This window comes from Oncorhynchus clarkii, chromosome 16, assembly GCF_045791955.1.
Source record: "Oncorhynchus clarkii lewisi isolate Uvic-CL-2024 chromosome 16, UVic_Ocla_1.0, whole genome shotgun sequence".
NCBI lineage: Eukaryota > Metazoa > Chordata > Actinopteri > Salmoniformes > Salmonidae > Oncorhynchus > Oncorhynchus clarkii.
Window position 1 is genome coordinate 26,737,540 of NC_092162.1, and position 20,908 is coordinate 26,758,447.

Here is a 20,908-nt window from a genome sequence, read left to right on the forward strand (position 1 = left end):
AAGACATTTAAACGTGTTAACCCTCGCAAGGCTGCAGGCCCAGATGGCATCCCCAGCCGCGCCCTCAGAGCATGCGCAGACCAGCTGGCCGGTGTGTTTACGGACATATTCAATCAATCCCTATACCAGTCTGCTGTTCCCACATGCTTCAAGAGGGCCACCATTGTTCCTGTTCCCAAGAAAGCTAAGGTAACTGAGCTAAATGACTACCGCCCCGTAGCACTCACATCCGTCATCATGAAGTGCTTTGAGAGACTAGTCAAGGACCATATCACCTCCACCCTACCTGACACCCTAGACCCACTCCAATTTGCTTACCGCCCAAATAGGTCCACAGACGATGCAATCTCAACCACACTGCACACTGCCCTAACCCATCTGGACAAGAGGAATACCTATGTGAGAATGCTGTTCATCGACTACAGCTCGGCATTCAACACCATAGTACCCTCCAAGCTCGTCATCAAGCTCGAGACCCTGGGTCTCGACCCCGCCCTGTGCAACTGGGTACTGGACTTCCTGACGGGCCGCCCCCAGGTGGTGAGGGTAGGCAACAACATCTCCTCCCCGCTGATCCTCAACACTGGGGCCCCACAAGGTTGCGTTCTGAGCCCTCTCCTGTACTCCCTGTTCACCCACGACTGCGTGGCCACGCACGCCTCCAACTCAATCATCAAGTTTGCGGACGACACAACAGTGGTAGGCTTGATTACCAACAACGATGAGACGGCCTACAGGGAGGAGGTGAGGGCCCTCGGAGTGTGGTGTCAGGAAAACAACCTCACACTCAACGTCAACAAAACTAAGGAGATGATTGTGGACTTCAGGAAACAGCAGAGGGAACACCCCCCTATCCACATCGATGGAACAGTAGTGGAGAGGGTAGCAAGTTTTAAGTTCCTCGGCATACACATCACAGACAAACTGAATTGGTCCACTCACACAGACAGCATCGTGAAGAAGGCGCAGCAGCGCCTCTTCAACCTCAGGAGGCTGAAGAAATTCGGCTTGTCACCAAAAGCACTCACAAACTTCTACAGATGCACAATCGAGAGCATCCTGGCGGGCTGTATCACCGCCTGGTATGGCAACTGCACCGCCCTCAACCGTAAGGCTCTCCAGAGGGTAGTGAGGTCTGCACAACGCATCACCGGGGGCAAACTACCTGCCCTCCAGGACACCTACACCACCCGATGTCACAGGAAGGCCATAAAGATCATCAAGGACATCAACCACCCGAGCCACTGCCTGTTCACCCCGCTATCATCCAGAAGGCGAGGTCAGTACAGGTGCATCAAAGCTGGGACCGAGAGACTGAAAAACAGCTTCTATCTCAAGGCCATCAGACTGTTAAACAGCCACCACTAACACTGAGTGGCTGCTGCCAACACACTGACACTGACTCAACTCCAGCCACTTTAATAATGGGAATTGATGGGAAATGATGTAAATATATCACTAGCCACTTTAAACAATGCTACCTTATATAAATGTTACTTACCCTACATTATTCATCTCATACGCATACGTATATACTGTACTCTATTTCATCGACGGTATCCTTATGTAATACATGTATCACTAGCCACTTTATACTATACTATGCCACTTTGTTTACATACTCATCTCATTTGTACATACTGTACCCGATACCATCTACTGTATCTTGCCTATGCTGCTCTGTACCATCACTCATTCATATATCCTTATGTACATATTCTTTATCCCCTTACACTGTGTACAAGACAGTAGTTTGGAATTGTTAGTTAGATTACTTGTTATTACTGCATTGTCGGAACTAGAAGCACAAGCATTTCGCTACACTCGCATTAACATCTGCTAACCATGTGTATGTGACAAATAAAATTTGATTTGATTTGATTTGATTTGATTTGCATTCGGATTACGCAATCCCCGTTACATGTAATCCTGTACTACCCTGTCCCCTCCCCCTCTACCATTATCATCCTCTACTATAGTAAGATAGATGTTTGGTGAGGTTTCATAATGAATTGTTCATATGCCCACCCGTGTAGGGCTTCGACTGTGCACAATCGATGTTGTCAGTTGGACTTGATATTCTCTCTCTCCTCCCCACCACATGCTCTACCCCCCCTCTTTCTCCCTCTCGCTATCCTCTTTTTTTCTTTCCCCATCCCCCTCTACCTCCAAGGGTCTGAAGCCGATGGATTTCAATGGCCTGGCCGATCCTTACGTCAAGCTGCACCTGCTCCCAGGAGCCTGCAAGGTCCACTGTTGTTATTAGCACATATTACATACAGTATGTTGATATGGCCTTATCATCAAACGTCACATTTATTTTGCACCTATTAAGAGTTTTTACACATAATCATTGTTGGAGTAGGGAAATCCCTTGCCACTGGTTATTTATTATTGACACGGTTATCCTGTACCATGAAATGTTTCCCAAATAGGTTGGCACTTTGCCCATTAGGGCCAATGTAAATGGGTATGGTTTGCGGTTACTGTTTTAACCCTGCTTTGTTGTGATCTTCAACACTCCCAGGCGAACAAACTGAAGACCAAGATCGTGCACAACACCCTGAACCCTGTGTGGAATGAAAGACTCACCTACCTGGGCATCACAGAGGAGGACATGTACAGAAAGACACTCAGGTAAGTGTTATACTTGGGCAGGGTTGAAAAGTAGATTTAAGTTGTCCAACTGACTAGGTATCCCCTTTCCCTATTCATTCAATAGGATCTCTGTGGACCTAGTCGTAAAGATTTGTAATTTCACTTAGAAAGTGTTTTACCTAATATTGTGGCATAAACACAGCCAGTCATGATGTTTTCATCTGATTGTCAAACAATCACTTCAAAGGGCTCCTTTGCTATACTACCTACGCACATTCATCCACTCGCGACATATTTCCAGTGGTGATTGGAAAGAGACATCTGATGCTGCTGGAGGACGGTCATGACCTGGAATATGACATTTTAATGCAATTGGCCTAAGAGCATTTTTGACCTCTATTGGATGTAGAAACCAAGTGACTTGTTAGAATTAATTCTGAAAAGAATATTGTCACATTATTTTAGATTGATACCCGAGTGGGGCAGTGATCTAAGGATCTTAGGCACTGCATCTCAGTGCTAGATGCGTTATTACAGACACCCTGTTTCGAATCCAGACTGTATCACCACCGACCTTGATTGGGAGTCCCATAGGGTGGCACACAATTGACCCAGCGTCGTCCGGGTTTGGCCGGTGTAGGCCGTCATTGTAAATAAGAATTAGTTCTTAACTGACTAGCCTAGTTAAATAAAGATTAAATGAAAAATGTAAAAATACTTGAAACTGTCTGTCTGTCTGTCTGTCTGTCAACCCTGTGACACTCATCTTTTCTCATTGAATGTAATGCATTAACAAAAACGTCTACCATATGACAGTCATCTTTTCCCATTGAAAAAAACATGAACCATTTGACACCTACATTTTCCCACTGAATGCAATGTATTGACAAAGACAATATATTGTCATGTTTTCCTTTTTCCAAAACAGGCTGTAACGATAAATAATGCTTTAATAGGCTACAGTTTTCTTGACCTATTGTGATAGGCTCATGTTTTACCGTTACGGTGTACCCCCACTATTTATTTTGCCTTACGTTCACCGCTGTACTCTGGGATCCCTTTCTATTTCTGTCCTCTTTGCTCTCTCTCTCACACAGACAGACAGACAGACAGACAGACAGACAGACAGACACAACAAACAAACAAACAAACAAACAAACAAACAAACACACACAAACAAACACACTTTCTTTTCATTTCTCAGTGTCTGTATAACTCTCATCTGCATGTTTTGTCAACCCCTTTTCTGTCTTCCCCTCCTCTCTTTCTCTCCCCTCCCTCCCTCTCCCTCACCGCATCTTTCACTATCACTCACTCCCTCTCTCTCTCTGTCCCCTCCATCTCTCGCCCTCCCTTCCCTGCTCCTCCCTCCCTCCCTCACTCCCTTCCGCCTTCCCTCTCTCTCTTCAGCTGCAGTGACAGATTGAGGTCGGAGTCATCACCAGGGGGTATTTAAGTTCATTGACCCCTCCCCCAGAAGTGACGAAAGCCTCAGATTGTTCGTCTGGGTGACTTCAAGCCGCACGTGGGAGACGCAGTTGTATAGAATAGACTATCAATCTCCTGTGGGAAATTAGATTGTCACCAGCATGAGAGAAAATGTTTGCATTGAAAAATAGTGCCCTATGTAGGGAATAGGGTGCCATTTTGGCACTTTAATAAATCATATATATATATAAACTCAGCAAAAAAAGAAACGTCCCTTTTTCAGGACCGTGTCTTTCAAAGATAATGCGTAAAAATCCAAATAACTTCACAGATCTTCATTGCAAAGGGTTTAAACACTGTTTCCCATGCTTGTTTAATGAACCATAAACAATTAACGAACATATACCTGTGGAACAGTCGTTAAGACACTAACAGCTTACAGACGGTAGGCAATTAAGGTCACAGTTACGAAAACTTAGGACACTAGAGGCCTTTCTACTGACTCTGAAAAACACCAAAAGACAGATGCCCAGGGTCCCTGCTCATCTGCATGAACGTGCCTTAGATATGCTGCAAGGAGGCATGAGGACTGCAGATGTGGCCAGGGCAATAAATTGCAATGTCTGTACTGTGAGACACCTAAGACAGCGCTACAGGGAGACAGGTCAGACAGCTGATCGTCCTCGCAGTGGCAGACCACGTGTAACAACACCTGCACAGGATCAGGACATCCGAACATCACACCTGTTGGACAGGTACAGGATGACAACAACAACTGCCCGAGTTACACTAGGAACGCACAATCCTTCCATCAGTACTCAGACTGTCCGCAATAGGCTGACAGAGGCTGGACTGAGGACTTGTAGGCCTGTTGTAAGGCAGGTCCTCACCAGACATCACCGGCAACAACATGGCCTATGGGCACAAACCCACCGTCGCTGGACCAGACAGGACTGGCAAAAAGTGCTCTTCTCTGACGAGTCGCGTTTTTTGTCTCACCAGAGGTTATGGTCGGATTCGCGTTTATCATCGAAGGAATGAGCGTTACACCGAGGCCTGTACTCTGGAGCGGGATCGATTTGGAGGTGGAGGGTCCGTCATGGTCTGGGGCGGTGTGTCACAGCATCATCGGACTGAGCTTGTTGTCATTGTAGGCAATCTCAACGCTGTGCGTTACAGGGAAGACATCCTCCTTCCTCATGTGGTACCCTTCCTACAGGCTATATAATAGTAATTATATACATCACAGAAGACTGAAATGTATTTTGAAAAACATAATTCCACTTTGACATTATGGGGTATTGTTTGTATACCAGTGACAAAAAAAATCACAAATTAATCCATTTTACACAGCAAAATGTGGAAAAAGTCAAGGGGTGTGAATACTTTCTGAAGGCATTGTATAGAGATGAATGAGATATATTGATTCATGGACATTATGGAGTTGGTCCCCCTTTTTCTGTTATAACAGCCTCCACTATTCTGGGAAGGTTTTCCACTCGATGTTGGAACGTTGCTGCTGGCACTTGTTTTCATTCAGCCACAAGAACATTAGTGAGGTCGGCCACTGATGTTGGGAGAATAGGCCTGGCTCACAGACGACGTTCCAATTCACCCCAAAGGTGTTTAATGGGGTTGAGGTCAGGGCTCTGTACAGGCCAGTCAAGTTCTTCCACACCAATCTTGACAAACCATTTCTGTATGGAGCTCGCTTTGTGCACGGGGGCATTGTAATGCTGAAACAGGAAAGGGCCTTCCCCAAACTGTTGCCACAAAGTTGGAAGCACAGAATCATCTAGAAAGTCATTGTATGCTGTACCGTTGTATGGTCATTCTACTGACAATGTTTGTCTATGGAGATTGCATGCCTGTTTGCGCGATTTTATATACGTCAGCAACAGGTGTGGCTGAAATTGCTGAATCCACTAATTTGAAGGGCTCTCCAGATACCTTTGTATAAATAGTGTACGTTAATTTGCATGTTTGGATTGGCGTATTTCACTGATTGAAGCATCTTCATTTAAATAAATGATTTCACTGATTGAAGCTTCGGTTTTGCCACTCTCCCAGTGCGAGGATTAAATTCAAACAGCATCACCGCTACAGACATTGTGTTCGCCAAGGAGCTGAAAATGTCAGCCACCATCACGGTAATAGGAAATTGATCATGTATTCTGAGGGCAATATAGTGTCGCTCCCTTCCTCCCCCCTCCATTTTTGTCTGCTTCTCTCTCTTTTTGTCTGTCTCACTGACTCCCTATCTGCCTCCCCGCTATCTCTCTCTCTCTCTCTCTTTCCCTGCCTCCTCTCTCTCTGTGTCTCTGTCTGGGTCTCTCTGTCTCTACGTGTTTGTTTCGCTGGTTTTCTTCTAGAGGACGTGAAGTAAAAGTTGCCTGTGTTCTGAAGGCTAATAAGACAATACAGTGTAAATTATCTCTGGAGCCTTCAACAGCTATCGAGTGGTTTCCCCAGGCAACTGGCCTCTCGCACCTGACCTCACATAACCAAAGTCCTAAATGGCACCCTATTCCCTACATAGTGCACTACTTTTGACGAGAGCCATATGGGCCCTAGTCAAAAGTAGGGCATTATATAGGGAATATGGTGCCATTTGGGATACAGGCATATTTGTACAGTACATCCTTCCCAGTTCCAGGCCAGCAATTTGGCCATCTTGGTCCCTTGATCAAGGATTTAGTTAAAGAGGAAAATAAGGCAATCGGGTCGGTGGACTAACAGGCAGCACATTCTATCACACACTCTCTCTTTCACACACACACACACACACACACACACACACACACACACACACACACACACACACACACACACACACACACACACACACACACACACACACACACACACACACACAATGACACATACACAAATGCATGTGCATACAAAACAGAAGGTAACACTTTATTTTGGAGAGGCAGTAACATTTCAACTATCTACTAACCCTGACCCTAACCCTAACCTTAACCCTTACTCTAACCCTAACCTTAACCCTTACTCTAACCCTAACCTTAACCCTTACTCTAACCCATATTCTAATCCTAACCATAACCTTAGCAAGCAGCTGCTTATCAACAGTAGTTTGTTGATACTATGACCATCTGTACAGATGGACTATCCAGATTATCCAAACAGTGCCTCTCTCTCATTTTCCACATCTTTCCCTCACTTTCATCACCTTCCACGCTCTGCCTTGATATCACATGCACACCCTCTCTCTATCTCTCCCACCCTCTTCTTTCTCCATGTGTGTTTTTGTCTAATTTAGGTGACATAGTGGCAGGATATAAAAACAACTGCAGAGCCCATAAATATGGATTAGATTAGTTTAGCATGCTGCACTTTCACTCTCTGAAATCAGACCACTGCTCCACTCGGGAGCAGAATTATGATACAGTTGTAATGCATTTTAAGACTTGTCATGAGCATATAAGCTTCATAATGTCTTATCATCATGATGACTAATGACAAAATACCAACCATTTGAGTCAGTTGAAATGTGGATACATAGAGACACATAACATAAGACATTATAAAGGCCAATGCATGTTTATAACGAGTTCAAAAGCATTATACCTGCAGGTGTAACAGATGTGGATTTGTGAATCTCACTCCTCAGCCTGAAAACTTGCGACTGGAAGGCAAATGTCCAGGTTCTAGTCTTGGTGTGAGCTAGAGCGGAAGGAATTGGTACAGCTAAGCGACGCACAATGACGTCTGCTACACAGGCTGTGTTTCTTTCTAATTCAGTGCATGTCAGTCCTGTCAATGGTTAGTCATCATAATTGAGTTAAGTTAATCATGACCAACTTTGTTGAATGTTCATGTCTACTTGTATGCTCTCTCGCTCTTTGTCTCTGTGCCCTATTCCTCCCCCCTATACCTAGGGCTCTATTAAATCTGCATCGCGGAAGATTAGCATTCTGGGTAAATGTAATTTAAAGGCAATGTTACTGCTTTAGTGGAGACTGCATTTACGGTAAACGCTGCATGTCTGCTCAACCGGAAATTACAGATTGAACAGAGCCCTTAGTCATGACTGAGTTAGACACAAGTGACCAACTCTGCTTAACTTGTGTGTGTCTCTCTCGCTCTCTCTCTCTCTCTCCTTCTGTCTCTCTCTCCTTCTGTCTCTCTCTCCTTCTGTCTCTCCTCCATCCATCCGTCAGGGTATCTGTGTGTGACGAGGACAAGCTGACGCATAACGAGTTCATCGGAGAGTCGCGGGTGGCCCTGCGCCGCGTGAAGCCTGACCAAACCAAACGCTTCAACATTTGTCTGGAACACCCACCGCCCGTGAGAAAGAGGGAGAGAGGGACGGAGGGACGGAGGGGGGATGGAGTTCACTTCATTGGACTTTTTCAGGAATTTCTCTCACATCATAAGTTCTTCTTGAGTCATCTCTTCCCCACCCCGTGCCAAACAAAACCAGACAGAAACCGAAGTCAAAATGTCAGATCCAAACCAACAGCGATGAGAGGATAGATAAAGGCAGATTACAATAAAAAGGGATAAGGGAGTGAACGTTATTTATAACAAGGGTTACAAGAAGAAAATCAGACCACTCTGAAATTAAAATGGATGGCCCCCTCTTCAGCAAAATATATTTTACCTAAACCCTCCCTGAACGTTTGGAAATAAAAAACTTTGCTAAACACAAAATAACAAAGCAAAGTGGATAGCCGAGAACATGTCTAACCTTTACCCTCACTTCTTCAACAGACCAGGGTGTTAGATATGCATCCTGTAAGCATACATGGCAATGCAGGAATTGTGATAGTGCCCAGGGCTGTGGGCCAGAAGGTTGTGGGTTCGCAGACCACTGTAGACAAGAGTTGGGGTGGCCTCCCAAGTGGCACTGCATCGTAGGGCTAGTTGTGCCACTAGAGATTCTGGGTTCGAGTCCAGGCTCTGTTGCAACCGGCCACAACCGGTAGACCCATGGGGCGGCACAAAATTGTCCGGGTTAGGGAGGGTTTGGCCGGCACACTAGCGACTCATAAATGTGATAATGAGAGATGAAGGTGCCAACGCAAACAAAAATTACACAACCAAAATGTATCAGTGACTGCACGGAGAGAGTCTCCTCAGTGAATGGGGAAGAGGTGTATTTATCCCGGGACACACCTGAGCCCAGGTGTGTCCCATTTTGCTGACGACCCTCCCAGCTCCACCCACCGACATCCTATAAAGGAAAACAAAGAACAAAGAATTCGGCAGACAGAGTGGGAGGGTCGTCACAATATAAGCAGAGTATTTTTTAATACCACACAAATTATCAGGTGTGACGGTAAGACAGTGATGCTGACAATGTCAAATTAACAATGGTTTAATAATCCAACAAGGGCAGACAATAGACAGGTCAAGACAGGCAGGTAAACCAGAGGTGGGGCAACGGTTCCCGGACAGCAGGCATGCAGAGGTCAATAATCGAGGTGGGGCAAATGTACAGATCGGCAGGCAGGGACAGGCAGAGTGGTCAGACAGGCAACGGTCAAAACCAGGAGGGTGAGGAAAAGAGAGAGACTGGGAAAAGCAGGAGCTGAGACACAAAAACGCTGGTTGACTTGAGTAACAAGACGAACTGGCAACAGACAAACACAGGTATAAATACACAGGGGATAATGGGGAAGGTGGGAAACACCTGGAGGGGGGTGGAGACAATTACAAAGACAGGTGAAACAGATCAGGGTGTGACAAATTATGGAAATTACAGGCTAAGAATAGACAGAGGCCGATGTGTTCATATCATATTTATCCATTGCCAAATCAGTGTGTCTTGTTTGGAACTAAATTGCCCCTGTTTGCAAATAATTCAATCTGAAACTATAAGGGCACAAGAAGAGACCCAGATGCAGGAGGCAGATGGTTAGAGTCTTAGTTGTTTATTTATATCCAAAAGGAGTAGGCAAGAGAATGGTCGTGGACAGGCAAAAAGGTCCAAGAGGTACAGAGTGGCAGATAGGCTTGATGGCAGAAGGGTCAGGCAGGTCCAGAAAAAACAGGCAAGGGTCAAAACCGGGAAGACTAGAACGAGAGAATAGAAAACAGGAGCATTGGGAAAAACACGCTGGTTGACTTGAAAACATACAAGACGAACTGGCACAGAGAGACAGGAAACACAGGGATGAATACACTGGGGAAAATAAGCGACACCTGGAGGAGGTGGAGACACTCACAAGAACAGGTGAAACAGATCAGGGTGTGACAGAAACGTAATTTGGAATCTGAGCATGGTACTTTCAAAAGTTAGGCCTAACTTTCCACCCCATACAGAGTTGGCCTACCGTTGCAGAAAATGTAAGCTTTAACTGCTGGCTACTCTTCTTCAGTTGCGTAACCCAATGAGAGAAGGTCACAAGTGTTTCCCTAAAAGCTGTCTGAGTTTAATCTTCTATTGTAGTGAATAGCTTAATCAGTTGAGAGTGACAGAATTAGATTACTTCCAAGCAAAGTAAATGTTTTTGTCTCCTCAGCATTAGGACATTGTAGCTCAGCCTCTGAAAGTCAAATAAATGAAACAATGATATCCCCATATGCATCAGTGTCACGTCTTTCCCGGGTATTTTACAGTTTGTTTCTAGAATAAATTACTGCGGACCAAAGCGCTGTTATAGTTAATTTTATATAATCAGATCTGTTTTATTTTCTTCAAAATCTTAAGCTAACAAAGGGCAGGCCTGTGCTTTTTGACACTTTCTTTCAAATAAGGTAGGCCTATGGCATACCCTCTCATACCCCCTCAATTCGAATCTTGGTTTTAACTTAACGACCGTTCACTGACACAGAGGTAGGCTATTTTAAGAGTGAATAGTGGGTGGAGGAACTGACCGACATCTGCCAAACCGTTAGGCTTACCTCTTATTTCTTAATAGGTAAAAATAGGCTCCAACACAAAGCCCTCTTGTTGTTAGTAGTCTGATTAAAATGAAGACGGTGTAAATGCCTCGTCGAATTTGCCTTCTTTCAGCACTATGAGCTGTCCATTTCCGATTGCTGCTGCTTGAAGTTTCAGCACCACAATGTAAATTACTCGAATCTGTCTAATTGTGAGGTCAATAACTCTGATAAATACATAATGGGCAAGAAACATATTGTTTTTAATCAAATCGATTATAGTAGTAGCAAGCTATCAAAGATGACCTCCGGTCCTCCCCTTCGCACTCTCTTTTAAAACTGAACAGAACATAAACTATAGGCCAGTCTTCACGCACATTTTTGGACTAGGCTTAATACCCACCAAAAAATCAAAAGAAGCCTTTGACTCTCCTCCTGAACTGCCACCGTAGGTCTACACAGCACAGCCATTGGTTAAGCAGCACCCAAAAACGTTTTTGATCAGTAAGAGCAGAGCAGCCCAGGGCTCAGGGTTGGAATATCCTTTGCAGTGTGAAATGCTGCCTAGTTTTATTTAGACCATCCCAGCAGATATCTTAGAAAGATAACTTTGCTCTGTGCTTCTCCGAGCACGCACTTCATAGCCTATATTTGGCACACAGAAACTAGAGGTCATGAGTAACCTGGTCAAAAAGAATGGTACTGATTGGCCTATGAGGTGCTGTTATAAGCAGTCTCACTTAAACCCTCAAATCCATCGCCCCTTTTGACCTAGAGACTTGAAATGTTGAACAAATTTGCCTCAAGGACCCAACGGTCTCTCAGGATCGATTTTCCTACATCTTGAACATTTTTGAAAACGTATTCTCATTCTTCTTTTAACTTAGTTTCAGAAAAGCTAAGGATTGGTTAAGATATGGCTGAGTTATTTATAAATCAGTAAATCAGATTTTACCTGTCCATTTTAAATCCCTTGTAAATCCACTTCACAATGGCTTATCAACTTGAAACGTTTTAGGGTCACAATTCTCTTTTTTGGCTGTAACTGTATGCTTAAATTAATCATAAAAAATCTTCTCATGGACTAAAAGTCAGATTGACTCAAAATCTCACAACAGTCACTAAAGAGTTTGAGAAAATAATGTTCATTAACATTCAAAGATGGCCACACGATACCAGTAGATTCATATTAGCACATACGTCTTCTCATGAACCATAGGACCAAAATACACCAATTTGGAATGTAGGCCTATCAAAAATTAGATTTTACATTTAAACCAATGTTAATCCACTCCACAGTGTCCTATCAACTTGGAACTTGTCATCACTGTCATGGATGTCTAAAAGTCTAACTGAATTTGGTATGAATGTCTAAAAAAACAAGGAAACTATAAACAACCAATTGTTTGCATATGTAATGTTAATGCTCAAAATCATCTGCAATCATCTTCTCCTCATTAACCATATGTCAGATTCCCTCCAGTTTTTGTATTTACTCATTACGTCAGTCTTTAATAGTTGCTGCATTCAAAACATAAGCTGTGTGAATATAAAGTCACTGATGCCTTAGATGGCTACACCAGACTAGATGGCGGCACTTTAAATGTCATTGGCACCAGTGGCACCATAGGATACTAGAGCAATAACTATTGATCAAGTGGACTTTGTCTAATGCAAATGATTGTTAAATTATGCTGATGAATAATGTGAAACACAGGTTTTTGGAAATGTATTAATTCATTTAAAAAAAAAGAAGTATTCAGACCCTTTTGATATGAGACTCGAAATTGAGCTCAGGTGTGTCCTGTTTCCATTGATCACCCTTGAGATGTTTCAACAACTTGATTGGAGTCCACCTGTGGTAAATTCAATTTATTGGACATGATTTGGAAAGGCACACACCTGTCTAAATAACTCCCCAAATACGGGTATTGCAAGCTTATAGCGTCATACCCCAAAAGACTCGAGGCTATATTTGCTGCCAAACTACCTTCAACAAAGTACTGAGTAAAGGGTCTGAATACTTTTGTAAATTTGAAAACATTTCTAAAAAAACGTGTTTTTCTTTTTCATTATAGAGTATTGTGTGTAGATTGATGAGGGGTGTAAAATAAAAACATTTGAATCCATTTTAGACTAAAGCTGTAACGTAACAAAATGTGTTAAAAGTGAATGCACTGTATGTGATCTGAATGTAGTGACAAGTGGATATTTTATTTGGGAAAATATGAAACCGGAAGTCCTGCCGCTTGCTCTGTCAGGGTATTACAGTTGTGAGGGTGTATTTAAGTATTTTGGAATGCTAATGTGGAGTGAGATTGAGATAATTTACACAAGCAGATTTCGACAAAATGAAGTCCCAGAATTCAAAGATGACCGCAAGATACCAGTACATTAATGCTGAAAATATTTCAGAAACAGTAGTCAAATTGACCCCAGAATTAAGTAATGACTTTAAGAATGATTACCAGCTGCATTCCAAGATAACGAACCTACAGCACTAGACTAAATTTCACTTGCATCATCCTTGTGATACTGAGAGATAAACATGCTAATGCTTTCACTGATTGCACATAAAGGAAGCTAGTTCCTACCTGATAGTGCTTGCATTGTTATCCAACTGATCATTTGTCCTTTCCGTCATCCTGTGAACCATGTTCATTGCTGCTCGCAGCTATATTTATCTTTATTCCTCTTTCTCTCTCTCTCTCCATCCCTCTCTTTCTCTCTCTCTTCCTCTCTCTCTCTTCCTCTCTCTCCAGCTTCCCTCCCCTTCTGCAATGAGTGCGGCACTGAGAGGCATTTCCTGCTACCTGAGAGAGGTACACCAAACACCACTTCACCTCTGTCTGTCTGACCATGGTTCAAACAAACTGCGCTGTGCCGACATCGCACTGCGCTTTGACTTTTAAAGGCAGTGTTGGCTTCAGCAACACCGGATTCAAAACTTTGAATTTTTCCATTTAAATTATTATACAAAATTCTTGCCACCAATAGAATGTTATATAAATGGGGGATAAAACCATCCCAGCTCTGCAGATTTTGCTACGAAGAGACAGAATCATTTGATCATTTGTTTTGGTACTGACCATATGTCGCTTGTTTTTGGTTGCAGAAATGGTTGAAGAAGTGCAACATTTACCTGGAGCTAACTCTGCAGATAGCACTCCTGGGTGACTTGAAAAGTCATAGTCAATCGATCAATAATATAATAATACTTTTAACAAAAATGTTTATCTTTAATTTACAATCTGTAGAAACTGTGAGAATAGAAAGGTTCAGAACTTTCAAAACATAATTGAAAAAAAACTGAACTATGACATTCAGACCCTTTACTCAGTACTTTGTTGAAGCAAACTTTGGCAGAAATGTACAACCTTGCATCTTCTTGGGTATGAGGCTACAAGTTTGGCACACCTGTAATTGGGGAGTTTCTCCCATTTTTCTCTGCAGATCCTCTCAAGCTCTGTTCAGTTGGATGGAGAGCGTCGCTGCACAGCTATTTTCAGGTCTCTCCAGAGATGTACGATTGGGTTCAAGCCCGGGCTCTGGCTGGACCACTCAAGGACATTCAGAGACTTATTCTGAAGCTACTCCTGTGTTGTCTTGGCTGTGTGCTTCAGGTTGTTGAAAAGTGAACGTTCGCACCAGTCTGAGGTCCTGAGCACTCTAAGCAGGTTTTCATCAAGAATATCTCTGTACTTTGCTCCGTACATCTTTCCTTCGATTCTGACTAGTCTCCCAGTCCCTGCCACTGAAACACGTCCCCACAGCATGACACTGACACCACCATGCTTCACCGTAGGGATGGTGCCAGGTGACATGACGCTTGGCATTCAGGCCATAGAGTTCAATCTTGGTTTCAAATAACTAGAGAATCTTGATTCTCAATGTCTGAGAGTCCTTTAGGTGCCTTTTGGTTCAATTCAAGCAGGATGTCATGTGCCTTTTACAGAGGAGTGGCTTCTGTGTGGCCACTACCATAAAGGCCTGATTGGTGGAGTGATGCAGAGATGGTTATCCTGGAAGGTTCTCCCATCTCCACAAAGGAACTCTGGAGCTCTGTGAGAGTGACCACAGGGTTCTTGGTCACTTCCCTGACCAAGGGCTTTCTCCACTGATTGCTCAGTTTGGCAACCAGCTCTAGGAAGCTGGCCGTCAAATTCTTCTATTGAAGAATGATGGAGGCCACTGTTTTCTTGGGGACCTTCAATGCTGTAGACATGTTTTGGTACCCTTCCCCAGATCTTCCCCACAATCCTGTCTCAGGGCTCTATGGACAATTATTTCGACCTCATTGCTTGGTTTCTGCTCTGACATACACTGTCAACTGTGGGACCTTCTATAGACAGGTGTGTGCTTTTCCAAATCATGTCCAGTCAATTGAACTTACCACAGGTGGAATCCAATCAAGTTGTAGAAACATCTCAAGGATGATCAATGGAAACAGGATGCACTGTATAGGCTAGAAGTAGAAGCCTACGTGTTGTTGTCCATTAGTTTACTCCAATTAGATGAGGGGTGTTAGGGTTAGGGGAAAATAATAAAGGAAAATCTATTTTAAAAATATATATACACAGTACCAGTTAATAGTTTGGATAAAACCTACTCGTTCAAGGGTTTTTCTTTATTTTACTATTTTCTACATTGTAGAATAATAGTGAAGACATCAAAACTGTGAAATAACACATATATAATCATGTAGTAACCAAAAAAGTGTTAAACAAATCCAAATATATTTTATGTTTTATGTCACCCTTTGCCTTAATGACAGCTTTGCACACTCTTGGAGTTCTCGCAACCAGCTTCATGAGGTAGTTGGAATGCATTTCAATTAACAGGTGTCCCTTGTTAAAAGTTAATTTGTGGAATTTCTTTCCTTCTTAATGCGTTTAAGCCAATCAGTTGTGTTGTGACAATATAGGGGTGGTATACAGAAGACAGCCCTATTTGGTAAAAAACAACAACTCTATATTATGGCAAGAAGAGCTCAAATAAGCAAAAAGAAATGACAGTCCATCATTACTTTAAAACATGAAGGTCAATCAATCCTGAAAATGTCAAGAACTTTGAAAGTTTCTTCGAGTGCAGTGGCAAAAACCATCAAGCGCTATGATGAAACTGGCTCTCATGAGTACCACCACAGTAAAGGAAGACCCAGAGTTACCTCTGCTGCAGAGGATAAGTTCATTAGAGTTAACTGCACCTCAGATTGCAGCCCACATAAATTCTTCACAGAGTTCAAGTAACAGACACATCTCAACATCAGCTGACTGCGTGAATCAGGCCTTCATGGTCGATTTGCTGCAAAGAAACCACTACTACTACTAGGACACCATTCCAGGTGAAGCTGGTTCAGAGAATGCCAAGACTGTGCAAAGCTGTCATCAAGGCAAATGGTGTCTACTTTGAAGAATCAAAAATATTTTGATTTGTTTAAAATTATTTTGGTTACTACATGATTCCATATGTGTTATTTCATAGTTTTGATGTCATCACTATTATTCTACAATGTAGAGAATAGTAAAAATAAAGAAAAACCCTCGAATGAGTAGGTGTGTCCAAACTTTTGACTGGTTCTGTATATATATATATTTGACCTTTATTTAACTAGGCAAGTCAGTTAAGAACAAATTCTTATTTTCAATGACGGCCTAGGAACAGTCGGTTAACTGCCTGTTCAGGGGCAGAACGACAGATTTGTATCTTGTCAGCTCGGGGGTTTGACCTTGCAACCTTCCGGTTACTAGTCCAACGCTCTAACCACTAGGCTACCCTGCCACCCCATATATGTGTATGATGGGATGTATAGACATTATGGACAGTATGTGGATAGAATATGTAGTAAATCTGTAGAATACGTGGGATAGAATGGTATATGTACAGCAACAGTTGAATAGGATGGCCTTGACTAGAATTCAGGATATGCATATTAAATTAGTAAAACAGTATGTAAACATTATAAAGTGAAAATTGTTATATTAATAAAGTGACTAGTGTTCCATGTGTATGTACATAGGGCAGTAGCCTCTAAGGTTCATGGTAGAGTAACCGGGCGGTAGTCGACTCGTGACTAAGTTCAGGGCAGGGCTCCACCCAGTGATGGCTATTTACCAGTCTGATGACCTTGAGATAGAAGCTGTTTTTCAGTCTCTCGGTGCCAGCTTTGATGCACCTGTACTGACTTTACCTTCTGGATGATAGCGGGGTGAACAGGCCGTGGCTCGGGTGGTTGATGTCCTTGATTAACTTTTTGACCTTTCTGTGACATTGGGTGCTGTAGATGTCCTGGAGGCCAGGCAGTGTGCCCCCTGTGAGGCGTTGGGCAGACCGCACCACACTCTGAAGAGCCCTGCGGTTGCGGACGGTGCAGTTGCCGTACCAGGCGGTGATACAGCCTGACAGGATGCTCTCAATGATGCATCTGTAAAAATGTATGAGGGTCTTAGGGGCCAAGCCGAATTCCTTCAGCCTCCTGAGGTTGAAGAGGTGCTTTTGCACCTTCTTCACCACTGTCTTTGTGGGTGGACCATTTCAGATTGTCAGTGATGTGTTCACAGAGGAACTTGAAGTTTTTCACCTTCTCCACTGCGGCCCTGTCGATGTGGTTGGGGGTGTGCTCCCTCTGCTGTCTCCTGAAGTCCACGATCAGCTCCTTTGTTTTGTTGACGTTGAAGGTGAGGTTATTTACCTGGCACCACTCTGCCAGGGCTCTCACCTCCTTCGTATAGGCTGTGTTGTCATTGTTGTTAATCAGGCCTACCACTGTTGTGTTGTCTGCAAACTTGATGATTGAGTTGGAGGCATGTGTGGCCACGTAGTCATTGGTGAACACGGAGTACAGGAGGAGGTTGAGCACGCACCCTTGTGGGGCCCCTGTGTTGAGGATCAGCGTAATGGAGGTGTTATTTCCTACCTTTACCACCTGGGAGCGGCCAGTCAGGAAGTCCAGGACCTAGTTGCACAGGGCGGAGTTCAGACCCAGGGCCCAAAGCTTAATGATGAGCTTGGAGGGTACTATGGTGTTGAAGGCTGAGCTGTAGTCAATGAAAAGCATTCTTACATAGTTATTCCTCTTGTCCAGATGGGATTGGGCAGTGTGTAGTGCAATGGCGATTGCATCGTCTGTGGATCTATAGGGGCGTTATGCATATTGAAGTGGGTCTAGGCAGTCAGGTACAGTGCGGGTGATATGATCCTTAACTAGACTCTCAAGCTTTTCATAATGACAGAATTGAGTGCTACGGGTAGTCATTTAGTTCAGTTACCTTTGCTTTCTTAGGTACAGAAACTATGGTGGCCATCTTGAAGCAAGTGGGGACTGCAGAATGGGATAGGGAGAGACTGAATATGTCCATAAACACTCCAGCCAGCTGGTCTGCGCATGCTCTGAGGATGCGACTAGGGCCGTCTGCGAGGGTTAACATGCTTAAATGTCTTACTCATGTTGGCTACGGAGAACGAGAGCTCACAGTACTCGGGAGTGGCCCGTGTCAATGGCACTGTGTAACCTCAAAGTGGGCAAAGATGTTTAGCTTGACCGGGAGCAAGACGCTAGTGTCCGCGACTTAGCTGGTTTTCCCTTTGTAATCCGTGATTGTCTGAAGTCCCTGCCACATACGTCACGTGTCTCAGCCGTTGACTTGCAATTCTACTTTATCTCTGTACTGATGTTGTGCTTGCTTAATTGCCTTGTGGAGGGCTTAACTGCACTGTTTGTATTCAACCATATTCCCAGTCACCTTGCCGAGGTTAAATGCAATGGTTTGTGTTTTCAGTTTTGCGCGAATGCTGCCATCTATCCACGGTTTTTGGTTTGGGTAAGTTTTAATAGTCATGGTGGGAACATCATCCCCTACACTTCCTTTCCGACTGTATGTAATAACACAAAATACATTCTGGGCTAATAATGTAAGGAAAATATATCCTGCAAAGTTGCTTAGGAGCTAGAAGCAGAGCTGCCATTTTGAAATTATTTGTATTTTTCTTATATATTTAAAAAGTAGGACTCACGCTTCAAACAAGTGATAGGCTAATATTGTCTCCCATCGGACTATTCTGAATTGAATCTTGTCTTTACATTTACTAAATAGTATATGTATGAAATTTGTTTTGATTTAGAATGGACCATTATCATGCACCTGTCTCAGAACAGGGGCAGGGGGGAAAAAATACACGTCATCTATATGCATTTTCCCATGGCTTATTTTCATGCCAGCCAGGTAGGTTTTACTCCTGTTGTAAAGCTAAGAAATGTGCTTGATAATTGGAAAGTTGAGAAATAAATATAATAGGCCTAGCCTATAGAAAGCTGATGGAATCCTCCTCTTTTTAATAGATGCCATCAAAAGTCTGTTTTCTCAAGCAATTGCATAGGCTATAGAAATGTTGCCCAACATGAGCTCATGGGCTCTCATGAAGTGCTTTTATACATTTGCATTGATGTTGTTAAAGGGACAATTACTTACTTACTGACTTTATTGTCCCCATGGGGACATTTTGTTGCAGTGTCATGTACACGTTTAAAGTGGCGTTTAAATACAAAACCAAATTGACAATACAACTTTCTTAACAGTTACATACCAATAAAACATTTATTTTAAAAGACTAGCCTGCTAGCCTTACTGAGTCGATAGGAACGTTAGCCCGATCTATTTAGGAGGGATATCACACCTGGCACAAATTATTGTCTAGTTCTGTTTTTCCTGTTGAGTACCAGAGTGCTGAGAGTGCTGAGTACCAGGTAGTTAGCAAGTTTGGTATGCTACTAATAACCATCAGCAGCATCAGAACTTGGAGAAGCCTAGTTACCTTGACTAAAAGGTCATGTGGAATTTGAAAGTGGTCATGACTCGTGAATGCCAGTGTGCTGGTAGTATGGTCACTGTAACAGCCCTAATCAAAGGTTGGCAAATGTATGCACTCACAAAAATAACATAAAATAGACATACATGTAAGGAGGTAAAAATGGATGTGGAATATAGACGAATGTATGCTTCACTATTAATACATGCATGTAGCTCGGCTCTGCCTGTGGCCATGGAGTGACTCATGCTTCCCTGAGATGTTGCATCTCATCATTCTTAGCTTCTTTGAGTGGCTGCTCCCTCGCTTTTCTTTTCTATTCCTTTATCCGTCAATCTTAATGTGATGTGTCATGGTGCGTACCGTGCTGTACTTGCTATCAGACTCTTCCACCACAATAGTCAGTCTATAAGACACACAAGAGGATGAATGAATGGATAAACTTTATTGATCCCCAGAGGGGAAATTGAGCTTGTCACCCTCAAAAGATCACTGGTGGACTTACCACTAGGCAGAAAAGGCAGTTGCCTCAGGCCTCACATCATCAAGGGGCTTGTGAGCTGGGCATAATAAAATAAAATAAACACTAGTAGCCCCCCCACCATGCTCTGCCTGCTAGAGTGGCACCTCCTCTCCTTATTTGTCTTCTTCTTCGTCTGGTTTTCCGGGAGACTAGACGCTTTGTTGCGTGTTGCTGTCTTTCACAGTTTGGAAAATGCATTGCACATTTTGTTCACGAAAAAGGGAAAAGGGAAATGGGCAACACCACCTTTCTGTTCCTTCTGTCCCTCACGCTTTTTCAGCTACGGTTAATAAAGTAGCTTAAAAATTGACTTTTCCGCTGCTTCCTTCACTCGGATCAGACCAGGTCTATACGGAACTGGTCTAGTTGGCCTCGGGTCCGTTCGGAATGGGTCTCTATATTAAACAAATACATTTATGCATATCGGGTCCAACTTTTTGGACCCATGAAGACCTCTAATGTGACATGCCATACTTTTTTTGTCCAGACAGCATCAGATACATGGCCTACATACTCTGAGCGTACAAAACATTAGGAACACCTTCCTAATATTGAGTTGCACCACCTTTTGCCATCAGGACAGACTAAATTCATTGGGGCACGGACTCTACAAAGTGTTGAAAGCGTTCCACAGGGATACTGGCACATGTTGACTCCAATGCTTCCCACAGTTGTGTCAGGTTGGCTGGATGTCCTTTG

The 20,908-nt window shown here is 43.3% G+C and overlaps 1 protein-coding gene across 2 annotated transcripts in view; it reads left to right on the plus strand.

The window, feature by feature from the left end:
- Nucleotides 1–20,908, plus strand: part of LOC139367546 (double C2-like domain-containing protein alpha) — a 79,002-nt gene that overhangs the window by 41,567 nt on the left and 16,527 nt on the right. For both annotated transcript variants that reach the window (XM_071105795.1, XM_071105796.1), the window contains 4 exons: nucleotides 2,174–2,248; nucleotides 2,528–2,637; nucleotides 8,214–8,340; nucleotides 13,644–13,703. In XM_071105795.1, the coding sequence (XP_070961896.1) occupies nucleotides 2,174–2,248; nucleotides 2,528–2,637; nucleotides 8,214–8,340; nucleotides 13,644–13,703 (372 nt within the window). The remainder of the gene's footprint in view (nucleotides 1–2,173; nucleotides 2,249–2,527; nucleotides 2,638–8,213; nucleotides 8,341–13,643; nucleotides 13,704–20,908) is intronic.